The 14,704-nt window shown below is 41.6% G+C and overlaps 1 protein-coding gene and 1 long non-coding RNA gene across 2 annotated transcripts in view; one reads left to right on the forward strand and one right to left on the reverse strand.

The window, feature by feature from the left end:
* The window catches only part of atp9b (ATPase phospholipid transporting 9B), a 412,539-nt gene that overhangs the window by 115,208 nt on the left and 282,627 nt on the right, over positions 1–14,704 (forward strand). Inside the window, exons 6-7 of the mRNA XM_072466981.1 lie at positions 3,591–3,649; positions 8,693–8,744. Coding sequence (XP_072323082.1) covers positions 3,591–3,649; positions 8,693–8,744 — 111 coding nt within the window. The remainder of the gene's footprint in view (positions 1–3,590; positions 3,650–8,692; positions 8,745–14,704) is intronic.
* LOC140385136 (uncharacterized) overlaps positions 1–14,704 on the reverse strand; it is a 67,040-nt gene that overhangs the window by 451 nt on the left and 51,885 nt on the right. The window contains exon 2 of the long non-coding RNA XR_011933298.1: positions 4,756–4,974. This is a non-coding gene — a long non-coding RNA (uncharacterized lncRNA). The remainder of the gene's footprint in view (positions 1–4,755; positions 4,975–14,704) is intronic.

Below are 14,704 nucleotides of genomic sequence, written 5' to 3' on the forward strand. Positions count from 1 at the left end.
TCAACGTTTTTGGTGGTCCTTACTGGTCTCTCAAACACTTCCAATCCTCCGATTTACTCCTTTTATTTGGAACCTTAAGTCTCTTCTTTTGATCTAAAACTATCCTTAACTTCCTGAATAAGCCGTGGCTAGATCTTTCTGATGAGTTTTTGTGTTTTCAATAGAATGTATTTGTATTGAAAATTTTGAATTGTTTCCCACTGTTTATTTCTGTAGTTGTTCCAGGAAACTCTCAAACATTCTGCGCACTCATCTTCCAGGCCACCCATATCAATTTGATTGGCCCAGCCTATGTGAAGATTAAAAGTCCCTTGGAATTATTACATTGCCATTATTACAAGCTCCAGTAATTTATTGTTTAATGCACTGTCGCACCGTGTAACTATTAGGGGAGCCTTTAAACTACTCCCACCACCTTTTTATGACTGTAGCTGTTCCTAATCCCAGTCCCTACCACGTTGATTCTATTTTGTGATTTTCTGAGCCAAGATCATTCCCCCTTATGTCATCCTTTGCTACCCCTCCTTAATCATTTTGCCTGTCTTTTTGAAATGTTGTATATACTGGAATATTTATTTCCCAACCTTGAACACCATGTAACCATTTATCTTTAATGGTGATTCGAGCTAAGCAATCTTTCTATATTTGTGCCGCTAGTTCATCCAGTTTATTGCTTAACTTTGCATATTCCGATAAAGAGCCTTTAATTTCCATTTTTTTCACTACTGTTGCCTGCAAGGACTTACTCGCTGATGCACAATAACTGTTGAACTCTTTTCCTGTCCCACTCTGCTTGATTTTACCCACATTGCTATACTGTTCTGTTGGCTGGGCTTTTCTCTTTGGAATTCTAAACTCCCTTCACCTGAACCAGCCCCCATTAAGTTGGTTTTAGCCCTGTCCATTGCCTGAGTTGTACAATTCACCAGGACACTGGTCCAAGCCTGATTTAAGTGAAGTTGATCCCAATGGAACAGATCTGTCTTTCCTGAGCACTGGTGCCAGTGCTCCATGAATCAAAAAACTCTTTTCCCACACCACATTTTGAGCCATATGTTTAATTCTCTAATCTGCTTGACCCTTTGTCAATTGGTATGTGGCTCAGGCAACGATGCAAAGATTGCCTTTCTTTATTTTAATTTGGACCCCAATGCTTAACTCCACAGAACATCATTCTCTTTTCCTTCCTATCTTGTTGATTCCTACATGAATCACGACAACTGGATCTTCCCTCACCCATTCCAAGTTTGTCTATAGTTGCAAGGAGATCCTTTTAACCGGGCAGACAACTCCATCCTCGAGTTCCTGACTACAATTACAGATAGCATTGTTTATCCCTCTGACTGTCTTCTATTACTGCTTTGTTCCTTTCGCTCACCCCATTTAAATGTCAACCTGTACTATGATGCCATAGTCAGTTTGCCATTTCACCCTGCAGTTGTCGTTCTCATAGAACTTACAGTGCAGAATGAGACCATTCGGCCCATCGAGTCTGCACTGGCTCTTGGAAAGAGCAACCTACATAAGCCCATGCCTCGACCCCATCCCAGTAACCCCACCTAATCTTTTTGGACACTAAGGGAAATTTATCATGGCCAATCTACCTAATCTGCACATCTTTGGACTGTGGGAGGAAACCGGAGCACCCTGAGGAAACTCACGCAGACACTGGGAGAATGTGCAGACTCCACACAGACAGTGACCCAAGCCGGGAATCTAACCTGGGACCCTGGAACTGTGAAGCAACTGTGCTAACCACTGTGTTACCGTGCTGTCCTCATTTACACAGGTAGTAAGCACCTCGTAATTGTTGGTCAATGAGGTTCCTCCATCACTATGAAAAAGGCTGAGAAAGGGTACAAGAAGCACCACCTCTTTCCTCCTCTGCACCCAGTTCCTGATTTAGCACTTGTACCATGTTGCACTTGGGCCTAGTCACCTCCACTCTTTTGCTCCGGTACGAATGATATCCGATTCTGAATTGATTTATATCCAAATACATTAAGTGGGTGAGGATGCTGTTAAATGCGAACGTTTGTTATTTTTCAAAAAGGGTGAGAAGTTTATATCGTGATGTACTATTGCTCCATGAGCAGATGGGAAAGTCTTCAGTGCAAAGGATTTCTTTGTTGTGTGGTTGTCTGGGCACCACGGACAAGTGACCTGTTGCTGTTGAAATCTGGGATCAACAGTGTGCTTACTTGCACAGTATTCTTTGTAACCTTTTGGAATCATGTTTACAAATTAACTTTAAAATTATATTTAAGCGCTGGGCTCTTGGACCGTGACAGCCCAGTTTCTGTCATCAAAATACCAAGAGAAAAATAAAGCAGGATTAGGTTATAAATAAAACGTAGAATTTTTTAAAAAAGGGTCGAAACCAATTGGTAACGGTAAACAATTTGAGAAACTAGCAATTAAAGAGCGGGCAGTTTTTCGATTATGTTTTTTTAATAATCTTAGTTAATTTTAGGGTTAATATGATGCAACAGTTTTGAATGCCTAATTAATTTTCCTGTATTAAGTTATTTTCGGTATCATAGTCTATAATCTAAATATTTTTTTTAAAAAAGCCTGGATGGTTCACGGAGACAGGAACTTTAATGAATCTCTGCAGTCCAAAGGTTAAAAAGATTTGTGTATTTAAAATTGAATTGAATCTCTACATTTGCAGTTTAAAATATTCTGTCGTGAAATCTAAATTGCAGACCAGTAGTGTGAAATCTGTAACAAGGAATGGAAAGTAATAGTTTCAGTGGGAATTACTTCCTGACTTCCATAAGTAGGTATTAAATTGTTATATCTGATATGACCTAAGGAGCAAGAGTTTTATCCATGCAATTTCCCATTAGTTTCCTGTGGCCTTGTGCCCAGTATTATAATTGGAGTTAGGCCTACAGGATTAGATGCAAGGTTTTTGTAAATTGGAAAAAAAATCCTTGGGAAAATATTTTATTAAAATGACACAAGCAGTAAAGCAATATGAATCTCCCATTTATAATCTGTTCCTCGGTTATGTACATTTTAGTAAAGTTTGCACAGAGCTGAAGTACAGAAAAAATCTTAATGACAAACTCTTCAGTGATTGAATGAACAGGAATTTGGTATAATTATAAAGCTCCGGCCATATTATTTGTGTTATGTGTATACATGTGTATACATTAGCGTAATCTGACCATAATAACTACTATTGGCTACTAAAAAACCTAGAAACATGTGTTTAGTCTAAAATGTTAAAAAAATGACTTGAAGATTTGGTACAGATGTTGCAATTTACACATATGCATTCTAAAATAAGGTGTAATGTACCTATTATATCTAGAACTTTATACATGTTGTTGAACATCCATCTTTAGATAATCCATGGAATGAGATCAATTCTTGCTGCTCTGAGCACGCAATCCTCTTTTATGTTACTGTTTGCTTTCAGCGCAGTTTTGACAAAACTCAGATTAGAAAGTTTGGGGAGCAGAACTATGTACTTACTGACAGTCAAACCAAAACAAGGTAATCTAGTTTTAATTGTGAGAAGTGTGGTTTGCTGTCGCTTCAACAAATGTGACTAATTAAAGATTCTCTTTTTTTTTTAGGTAAAGTGCAGGTGAAGAGTTCAGACATCCAAGTGGGAGATCTTATTATAGTCGAGAAGGTTTGTGTTTGCTGTATTTACTGCTCACATATCAGCGAGCGATTACTACTTCTAACCATAGTGTAGTTCCCACACTGTCGACCGAAGAATATCTCGAAATATGACACTTCGGCAAATGATCTTGCCCTGTATCAAACTTCGTCGAGAAAGTGCCTATATTGATCTTTATTAATACCCAAAAGAAAAAGAAATTAACTTATTTTTGTTATGCACTTTTTATGTGTAACAGCATTAATGTAATTACATCAAAAGGTCCATGGTTAATTGCATCTGTACTGGATCTGTTACAGAGAATGCTGATGGATGGGGGAGAGGATTCAACCACGTTCATTAATACTTCAAGTCTTGTGTGCGCCTCTCCCCCTGTCTGAATTTGTTTAAATGTGTGGCATCCTGATGTTTCTATCCGATTTGTTCAGTGACTAGGAGATATTTCTGCTGTAATGAGGTGTGCCGCATAAAATAATTCTCAATAGTAATCAAAGTGGAAATCTAATTTCACACTCCTAACTTATGAGTATATACAAAAGAAAGCGTGATAAAGATCGAGAAATTGGTAAGACCTGAATGAGGACAAGTGCACAAATAAATTAGGGGGAGGAGGGTGTTAAAAATGTTTATTTTTATTTGTTCATGGGATGTGAGCGTCGCTGGCTGGGCCTGCAATTTAGGACTGCAATTCTCAAACTATCTAAGCCTGTGTGTACTCCTGCAATTGTCAATATTTCGAAGCTAGCCTTTGTATCGTATAACTTTCTGACTTAATTAATCTTTCCTTAGTGTTTTTGAACCTGGGTGGTGCCCAATATTTTGAGCCTTCCGCACAGATTGAGGGAAAATTATAGAGGTGAGGTGATTCAGTCCAATCCTCAACATGTTACTCTAGTTTGAACTGGCAGTGTTCATGTAGATAGCATTCATTAACTAATTGAGTTTGCAGACAATCAATGGCAGACATTTTCTGTAGCTGGATTGTAAAGGGGAGTTTTTGAGAATATATAAATTATTTTCCAACAAGTCAATGGTTTTAACTCTCGAACCAGTGCAATCTACACCGTATTCACAATGTTTAAGTAAAAAATAGAATGTGTAAATATTGAATTCACATGTTTGGAACAGGTAAGGAATGATCTTTTTCCATCGTAGAAGCCTCCTCTGTAGCTGGTATTCTTTCTTCTGACTTCTGGCAGCACAGACGCATGGTTATTACTCAGGTTTCTTCCACTTGTTGATGATGTTCCATTGCAAGTTTGTTCGCATGATACCAGTAACCTGAGAACTGTTTGCTGGATCTTTGCCAACCTGGTAGGAGGCGATGTATGATCCTGTTTGAGTGGAATGAATTGTATGGGACAGATCAGTTTCAGAACGATATAGCCTGGATACTTCTAATAGCTGGAAATGTGTGGGATGGATTAATAGACTCCGAGAACAACACAATTCAGTGAAAGCCCGTCCTGCATCATCTTTTTTTATAATCTTTTTTTTATTGTCACAAGTTACATTAACACTGCAATGAAGTTACTGTGAAAAGACCCTAGTCGCCACATTCCGGCACCTGTTCGGGTACATGGAGGGAGAATTCAGAATGTCCAGATTACCTAACACAGTATAATTTCACGTCCAACATATAATTTCATGTCCAACATAATGCTCCTGTTGCTTTTTACACACTTGTGCATGCAGACCAAATGCTAAAGACAAATCTGAATGGCAAAGCTTTTGGTTTTTTTATTCCCTCTAAACGTTTGAGTTTTATTGTCCTTCGCCTCTGATATTGTCAGGCAGAAAATAATCCCCCCAAATATCTTGGAGAAATGCTTCCAAATGCAGAGAAGCTTAAATGGAAAACTCTGAATTTCGCTGGTTTGAAACCTCTTGGAATCAAGTTTATTTTGGGTGTTGTTATCTTATTAGTACGGTGAAAGATGTAATTGCTAGGATGTGCAACGTTTCCCCCCACTTTTACCACTAGCATCAAGATATATCAAACTGACTGGGAAGTAAAGCTCGCTTTACTGGATTTAAAATGTCGGGTCCTCTCCTATAAGTAACCCAATTTAAAGTCAACGAACACACAAACTGTAATTAACCACGCATTAGTTTCATTGGCATACTCAGTCAGCTTCTTCGTGAACTGTATACTTTTTGGTACAAGAGAAGTTTAAAAACTGGTGTCTGCTGATGCTTGGGTCGAAGGAAATGAGCACAATCTGAAGAGCCTTCCCTAACCAGTAGAGTTGATGGTATCTTGCAATGGCTATCTTTTGGGCTGGCGTAGGGGATGCGAGATGGGGAGGTGTGTGGGACCTGATGGGGTAAATTGGGACAGAAACCAGTTGAAGAGATCAAAGGGCGGGGTTGGGGGGAGGTGGTTGGCAGGAACGTAATTGGGTGTAACTCACTTGCGTCTAAAATTATTGCATCGTTGGCACTGGTTCCACCAATTTCAGCCGGAATTGCATTATTATCGCGGGTGTAAACAAGGCCAATCTCTGTCCCCTGATCTTTATCACATTACTGTCTATCAGACCTTGCTGTGCACCACTTGATTATCATATTTCCCTGTGTTACAATCGCAACTGTACTTAACTGTGAAGCAGGCAAATGCAAATCATTTTCTTTCTCTTTTCTTAATTTTCAGTAATGGAGAAATCACTGGGATTTTCTATAAAATGAATACCATGCGTTTAATTTTATAGTGCTTAATGTAAATGGTATATACAGTATCTTGCCTTAAACAAAAGCACCTTCTAATGGTATCGCTATTTATAGCAATTGCTTCAATTGTAACGATCTGCTTTAATCTTCAGATAGGTTAGCCAGCTTGCAATCTATGAATCTCATTATCCTGAAACTCCGTGATTCTTTTGCCGTCCGAAAGACAAGAATTTCTGGAGTATCAATATGATACCCCAAGTATCGTTGAGTGGCTAGCAGATCTGATGAACTGAATGAATAACTGTTTGTGATGGAGATGTTTGCAGCAATTGTGTGTCCTCTGGTCCCACAGCTGCCAGGAACTGGGTTGCTCAGACCTTTTTCACAAAGATCCCAGCAGAAAACAGAGGGGAAGCTGTGATTCATTCAGTTAGTCTGAACTGGACTGAAGCCCAAGCCCAAATAATGGGTTGATCCAATGTATTATCCCAGCTTTCAGTGTTTTGATGTTGAGGAACTTGCATGAAAAATCATGGCTACAGTCCGTGGGCAGAATCAATGGCAATAATTAGATTAACTAGGGTTACTGACCAGGTGATCCTGTGGTGAACCACTATTATTGTAGTTCCACTGTTGTTCCACTGTTACAGTGCTGTATATATTCTCTGTTACTGTTTGTTCCATTGTTACTCACTGTGTTATATATTGTTGTTCTTCTGTGGCTCCGCCCCACTGGGTGTTGTATATAGTTGACTGATCTGTAGCCCTGTCTCCAGTCTGGGTTCAGCAGCAGACAGGCTACATCTTAGAGTATTAAAATCATGACTTCGTTTCCTACAGCTTGCCTCGTGTGTAATTGATGGTGCATCAGATCCTAAACTGGGATATCATTTTTTCTGCAATAATTGACTCTTTGAAGTAATACTAAATAACTGAATTAGCTTTTAAAGACTAGTGCAAAAAAGCATTGACACAATTGGAAGCCATGCACCCTCGTTCTGTACTGTTCAGTATGCAGTTAAAATGCATTGTCTGTACACATTCAATGAACCAAGACGGGCTTGCAGTCTCTTTTATTGGGGCAAAGTTGGGAGCCCAAGAAACATTTTAGTAAAACTTCAGATTTAGGAATATAACTTTCTTGACTTGTGTTTGGAATGTAACTGATTCACAAGCATAAACATTAATGTTCTTTATACTGGGTAATGTGGTAGGAGGAATGAGGAGATTAGCCCAAATGTGGTAGATTTGCAAAAAGATCCAAGGATACCAATTCATATCATTAAAAGTAGCAGTGCAGCCGAATATAAAGCCATACAAAATTAAAACAAAGCACCAGTTCATTTCTAGATAAATAAAATTTGAAAGGAAATTGTTAAAACCTGCAGAAAATCTTGGTTGAGAAACATTTGGATTTAGAACTATATACAGTACTTTATGAAACTGATATAGATTATAGATGCACTGATGGGTTTAGTTCACCCGTGTATTTGTTCTTGCACTAAGAGGGTGCATTTATTAAAACAAGGCCACTTTTCTTTTTTAAAATAAATTTAGTGTACCCAATTCAGTTTTTTCCAATTAAGGGGCAATTTAGCGTGGCCAATTCACCTACCCTGCACACCTTTTGGGTTGTGGGGACGAAACCCACGCAAACACGGGAAGAATGTGCAAACTCCACACGGACAGTGACCCAGAGCCAGGATCGAACCTGGGACCTCGGCGCCGTGAGGCAGCCGCACTAACCACTGTGCCACCGTTCTGCCCCATAGGGCACTTTTCTCTGGAAAAGAGAGGACTGATAGATAGCTTTAAAATTATGAATGAGTTCAGCAGAATAGACCTGGAGAAAATATTTCCACTCTGGGAAATCCAAAACAAGGGGCCGTAAGTATAAGATGGCCAGTGGTAAATCCAATAAATAATTCAGGAGAAACTGCTTCACCCAGAGAGTGGTGCGAATGTGGAATTTGCTGCAATATAGAGCAGCTGGGCAAATAGATAAAAGCAAATTACTGCGGATTCTGGATTCTGAAACAAAAGAGAAAATGCTGGAAAATCTCAGCAAGTCTGGCAGCATCTGAAGGGAGAGAAAAGAGCTAACGTTTTGAGTCCGATGACTCTTTGTCAAAGTTGGGCAAATAGCATAGGTAGATGTACGCAGAGGTTAGCAGTGTAGGGAAGCAGAAGTGAATAGAGGATATAAAAAAAGGATTTTAGGAGGCTCGTATGCTCCTGGTAGGCCACACTGCCTGTTGGGTGCTGTAAATTCTATGTCCTAGAGAATCCAGTAACTCCATCTTCAGTAGATGTGTTTTAAGTTGGCAGGCAATTTGGAGCCTCAAATATGTGCTCATATTACTGTTTAATCCTGTGTTTCAGAACCAGCGCATTCCTGCTGACATGATCTTTTTGAGGACATCAGAAAAAAGTGGTAAGCAATCTCACTTCACTGCTTTCTAATGCCTGGGCGAGGTCTGTGAGCAAAGCTTTATATCTTGACTGAGCAGGTCACTGTGCTTTCTTTTTAAAATGTGCAAATAAACAGTCCGATCAGTGAAACTTAATGATTGAATGTTAAAATGGCAATCTCACCATTGTACGCTGGATATTATCTCCAAAATATGTTTTTGCCAATATTTATGCTGTAATTTCTGAATAAACATTTGGGTTGGATTTGAGTCTCTTGCTTTTGAAGCATTGTCTGTGTTGCTGTCAGTAGTGCAGAATCATTTTCTTAAAGTACAGTGCAACCAACATTTATTGAAGATTTCCCAAATGGGGTTTTAATGTCTAATTTACATGTGATATCAGTAGGTAATCAATCAAAATGTGAAATAAATCAAACTAAGTAAAAAAGCTCCAATCTGAATGACTGTATAGCATTCAAGCAAAGTCCACCATGACGTTCAAGCTATGACGAATGGCACTTGCGACTTTTACAAATTGACAACCTATTTGGAGCTTACAGTGCCGGTTTTGACTTCTCAACACCATCCATGTCAGTTTGTCTTTACCAACTGTTGCCTTCCTTTAAGTTCTGTCTTTCGCAACCTCAGGAAGGGCAAATTGCTTCTCAGATGCAGTGTGGAAGTCTCTTTGAAAGTGGAGGCACTATTATATCATGGGAAATACACTACTGGAAAGCAATTGCTGAAGCAAGATCTCTCAAACTATTCAGTGAAAATAGGGTATTGTGCTTTTGTTCAGGAACCAATCCCCTATTTATGATATTGTCCCTATTGGGAAAACCGGTTCTGACTTAGACACAGTTTTCAGGAACCAATTGTTGTTAAGTCTGAGGACTGCCTGTCAGTAACTTTTAAATGACTTGCATCATTTTGTGCTGTGGCTCAATCTTTTGGATATAACAATATAACAAAAATAACCCAACACAACGCAACCCACCCTAATAACAGGTTTATACCAACCCCCCCCCCCCCCCCCCCTCAACAAAGATCCTGACAGACTGATCAAACCCCCTCTCCAACAGCTGACAGTAAACTGCCTCCTAAAAAAGGCAATGAATGGCTGCCACCTTGAGCAATACCCGTCAGCCGAATCACTGAATTCCTCATTGCATACTTGATCTTCTGAAGGTACAGAAATTCCATCAGGTCCCCTAACCAACCCTACTCCTTAGGCGGCACCGGAGGCCTCCACCCGAGCAAGACTCCCCTCTGGACTATTAACGAAGCGAAGGCTGAAACATCTGCCTTCGTCCCCACCTGCAGCACTGGCGAGTCCGACACTACAAAAATGGGCATGGCTCCAGCTTAACCAGAATACCTGACATTGTATCAGAAAAAGGAGACCCAATAAATAACCAGCCTAGGGTAGGACCAGAACATGTGCATGTGATTCGCTGGCAGCCGAGAGCACTGCTCACATTTGTCCTCCGCTCTGAGAAGAACCCACTTGTACGTGCCCTGGTCAGGTGCGCCCTGTGCACCAACTTGAACTGTATCAGACTTAACCTTGTACATGTGGAGGTGAAGTTAACTCTATGAAATGCCTCGTCCTCTCATTTCCTCTTTACAGTTCGCAGTGATGCCTGCTCCGCCGCCAACAGCTGCCCATAAATGCCTGAGATCCTTTCCTCCCCTAGCTCGTCCAAGGACAGGACCCTATCCATAAACGAGGATGCTAGTACCAGGGGAACGAATGAAGCTTCTTGCACACAGAAATGCACACCTGAAAGTATCTGAATCCCTCTTGGCAGCTGGAACTTTCTCCAAAATGTCATCTAGACTAGCAAACCTATCCTCCCGAAAGAAATATCCCTAAATCTCCCCTAACCCTCCCTCTCCCATGCACTGAATGTTGAGTTTGAACCAGATGGCACAAACCTCTGGTTCTTGCAAATTGGCACCAACAGCAGTATAGCGCCTAATTTAAAATGCTGCATAAATTGATTCCAAATCCTCAAAAAGACTATTACCACTGGGCTCGACGAAAATTTTACCAGAGAGAACGAGAGTGGAACAAGGGCCCTCAGATTTGATCCTGTGCATAAAGCCTCCTCCATCCACCCCCATATAGAGTCCGAATCCTTAAACCACTTAGAAAGAAAGACTGGGAGACATGAACAGAAACATATACCGTGGAGTATATTCATCTTCACTGTCTGTACTCTTCCAGCCAAGGTCAGAGGAAGGGCATCCCACCTCTTCCAATCAGCCCTCTCTGTCCTTCACCCCATCCACCAGACCAACCAAGTTAAGATTATGGAACGAGGACCAATCATGGGCCACTCGAATTTCCAGATACCGGAACATTGTTCTGGCCGGATGAAACGGAGCCTCCCCTGATCCGCTCCCCTCCCCGAGGGGCTCACGGGGGAAAATAAAATCACTTGTGTCCAGGTTTAGCTTGTACCCTGAAAAGGAGCAAAACTCCCTTAGCACCTCGATTATCTCCCCCCAATTTGGTGGGTGGGTCCTTGACATATAACAGCATATCATCCGCATTTAAGAGCACCCTATGTTCCTTCCCTTCATGCTCTAGCCCCTCCAACTGGTGGACAATGTCAGTGCAATGGCTAATGGCTCAATCGCTAAGGCAAACCCCTGCCTTGTACCCTTGTTCAGTTAAAAGTACTCTGAGCTCAGGGCATTAGTACGGATACTCTCAATGGTGGCCCTATAAATAAGCCTAATCTGAGATATAAATGTTTGCCCAAACCGCCTCAAAATCTCGAAGACATACCCCATTCAACCCTGGCGAACGCTTTTGCCGCGTCCATCGAAATAATCACCTCTCGCGGTCACTGAGGTGGGTGACAACACCACATTCAACAATCTTCTAATGTTGGCTGACAACAATTCCTGGCTTTGGTGTTGGAGACTCGTTTGGAGTGCTGCCTGCGGGGGTCATCTCGGAGGAGTAGACAGGATTTGTTTGGCCTTTAACAAATCCTGTCTACTCCTCAGAGATGACCCCCGCAGGCAGCACTCCAAACGAGTCTCCAACACCAAAGCCAGGAATTTGGCATCAGCATTTAGCAGAGAAATAGTTTGGTACGACCCACACTCCTTGGGATATTGTCCTTTTTCAGTATCAAGGAAATCAATGCCTTCGCCAGCGTGGCCGGCAACATATCACTAAGAAGTGGAACCAACAGACCAGCAAACTCTTAAGATTCAATAGGGAACCCATCCAGATTCGGTGCTTTGCCCATCTGCATTAAATGAATACCATTCATGATCTCCTCCTGTCCACTCCATGCCTCCAGCTCCTGCTTTTTCTCCTGTACCACCTCTGGGAAGGTCAATCTTTCCAAAAATTGTAACATTATCAAATCCTCTTCCGGAGGCTCAGACTTTTATAGCCCACGGTAAAAGGCCTCAAACACCTCATTAACCTTCTGTTAACGTACGCCTGGTCGGCTCTCAACAATGAGTAAGAGACTGGACCTGAGTCATAACTTTTTTAAGTTTTAAAACAAATGAAGAAAAATCGAAATAATATAACAAATAGGGCATGGTTATTTTATAAACAAACTTTATTAAAACAAAGGAAACAAAAACGATATTTAAATGTTTTAACTTCAACCCTAACACTAACAGATTACATGTAGTTTCTTAATCTTAACACACCAGTTCCCATTAATCAGTGCTTTAAATAAAACATGCAGATCTCCTGCCACTTGCACAGGAAGACAAAGGCAATATTTGTATTTACGAAGCAATTTTCCTTCTGTTAGGGACATTCATTCAGAACCCTTTTCTAAAACCTGCCTTGGTGGCAACTTCCATGACCTCAGTTGATTTCCAAAGCTGCCTTCTCTATAACTTTCATGACCTCTGTCAAAACAGGATTTTCCCACCATCGTTATCTTGGCTGTTTCATTGCCCACTCCCGTTTATGCAAAAGAACAGAGCAATGCTACTGATATGCAACTAACCTCCCATTGATGGACAAAGAGTCTTTCAAACATTGGATCAACAATCAGCCCCCCCCTACCCACATCCAACTTTAATATCAAACATTACAGGAAGAAAAGAAAAAGAACTACACCCAAATTCCCTCTCCAAACAGCTCCAACAATACAACAAATAACCCCCAATTTTGCCCAGTTCCAAGCTCCATAACACCCTCCCCCATTTTTACAACAATCCCACACAAAAAAACAGATACAGAGGAAGTTCACAATGAATAACTGCAAAGATAATAGCCCTCAAGCACCTCAGTTTCCCCCTTCCAAAAATCCATGTCTATTAACAAAGTCATTCACTTCCTCCAGCGCATCTAAATAATAGTTTCTGTCCTTGTCGGTGACTCGAAGATGAACCGGGTACAACATCCCAAATCGCACGTTGCTCTTTTAGAACACCTCCGTGGCCTTATTAAATGCCACACACCTTGCCAACTCTGCCCCAATGTCCTGATATATTCTGATGTCATGCCCTCCTATATACCATCTCGATGGCCCTCTGTCCATCTCTGGACCTGCTCCTTGTCCAGGTACCTATGGAATCTGACTAGGATGGCCCATGGTGGCTCCCCTGATCTGGGCTTCTGCCTTAATGGTTGATAGGCCCCATCTCAGGAGGGGTCAAAGAATCATAGAACTTGCAGTGCAGAAGGAGGCCATTCGGCCCATCGAGTCTGCACCGGCCCTTGGAAAGAGCATCCTACCCAAGCCGATACCTTCACCCTATCCCCATAACCCCACCTAACCTATTTTGGACATCAACGGCAATTTAGCATAGCCAATCCACCTAACCTGCACATCTTTGGACTGTGGGAAGAAACCGGAGCACCTGGAGGAAACCCACGCAAACACTGGGAGAACGTGCAGACTCCGCACAGACAGTAACCCAAGCCGGGATTCGAACCTGTGACCCTGGAGCTGTGAAGCAACTGTGCTAACCACTGTGCTACCGAGCTGTCCAGAGAGATCAGAAAGATCCCTGTCCCACCAACTTTCCAAACATCTTAGAGATGTAATCCATGGCGTTTGTACCTTTCAGGCCCTCCGACAGCCCAAGAATTCTTAAATCTTGTCATCTGGAGCGATTCTACACATCATGGACCATGGCCTTTAACACCCTCCGCTCCTCTGACAGCAATGCCATCTTTGTCTTCAAAGAGACAATCCGATCGCTATGGTCAGTGAGCACCTCCTCCGGCTTCTTGATCGTTGCCTCCTGTAGCTCTAACCACTGATGCATTGGGTCCAAGGACTCGCGAATTGGTACCACAGCCCCCTCCATCGCCGTCACCAGATTCTCAGTGATTGTCTGTTGCTGCTTATATTTGTTTTCTTAAGAAGTCCACCTACTTCTCGGTCGTCCACTGAAGGGGCATCAATGCCATTTTCTCCCTTCTGGAGCTCGAGGACCTTCTGAATCTGACTAGGATCCGTTACTCGATTTTTGCTTTGTATTGTATCCACCAGACATCACTCGCAAGAGGGGATCTTAGGTTTTAATACGGCACCAATTTCTTCCCAAAAATCACTCAATAACCAGGCAGAAAGGGCCAAAAAAACAAATCCCCAGGCGGGAGTCATCATGGTTCACCTCCAAGCCGCCACCAGAAGACGCTGTGGTTCACTCATGGGTTAGACCAGTTTTCGATTAGAATATGGCACACTAGCACCGTTAGCCAGTAAATGTAATCATCTGAATGCATAATTGGGTTTATAATTGAGCTGTTTCCATCATTGTGATCCTTTTGTCTGAACTTTGCCATGGTTAGCTGTGGCCTCTGTTTGCTTCCCACCCTGACTCTTTTTTTTGCCATTTATTTAATAGCAACATGAAAGCTGTATTGCGCTGCGATGCTCATATAAATTCATTTGAAATATTTTTTCAAAGTTGTCACTTGAGTCTAGTGCCGGTTTCAATCTGGAATGCAACGCGCAGAGCTAACATTGAGGAATTATTG

Source organism: Scyliorhinus torazame, chromosome 11 (assembly GCF_047496885.1).
Source record: "Scyliorhinus torazame isolate Kashiwa2021f chromosome 11, sScyTor2.1, whole genome shotgun sequence".
NCBI lineage: Eukaryota > Metazoa > Chordata > Chondrichthyes > Carcharhiniformes > Scyliorhinidae > Scyliorhinus > Scyliorhinus torazame.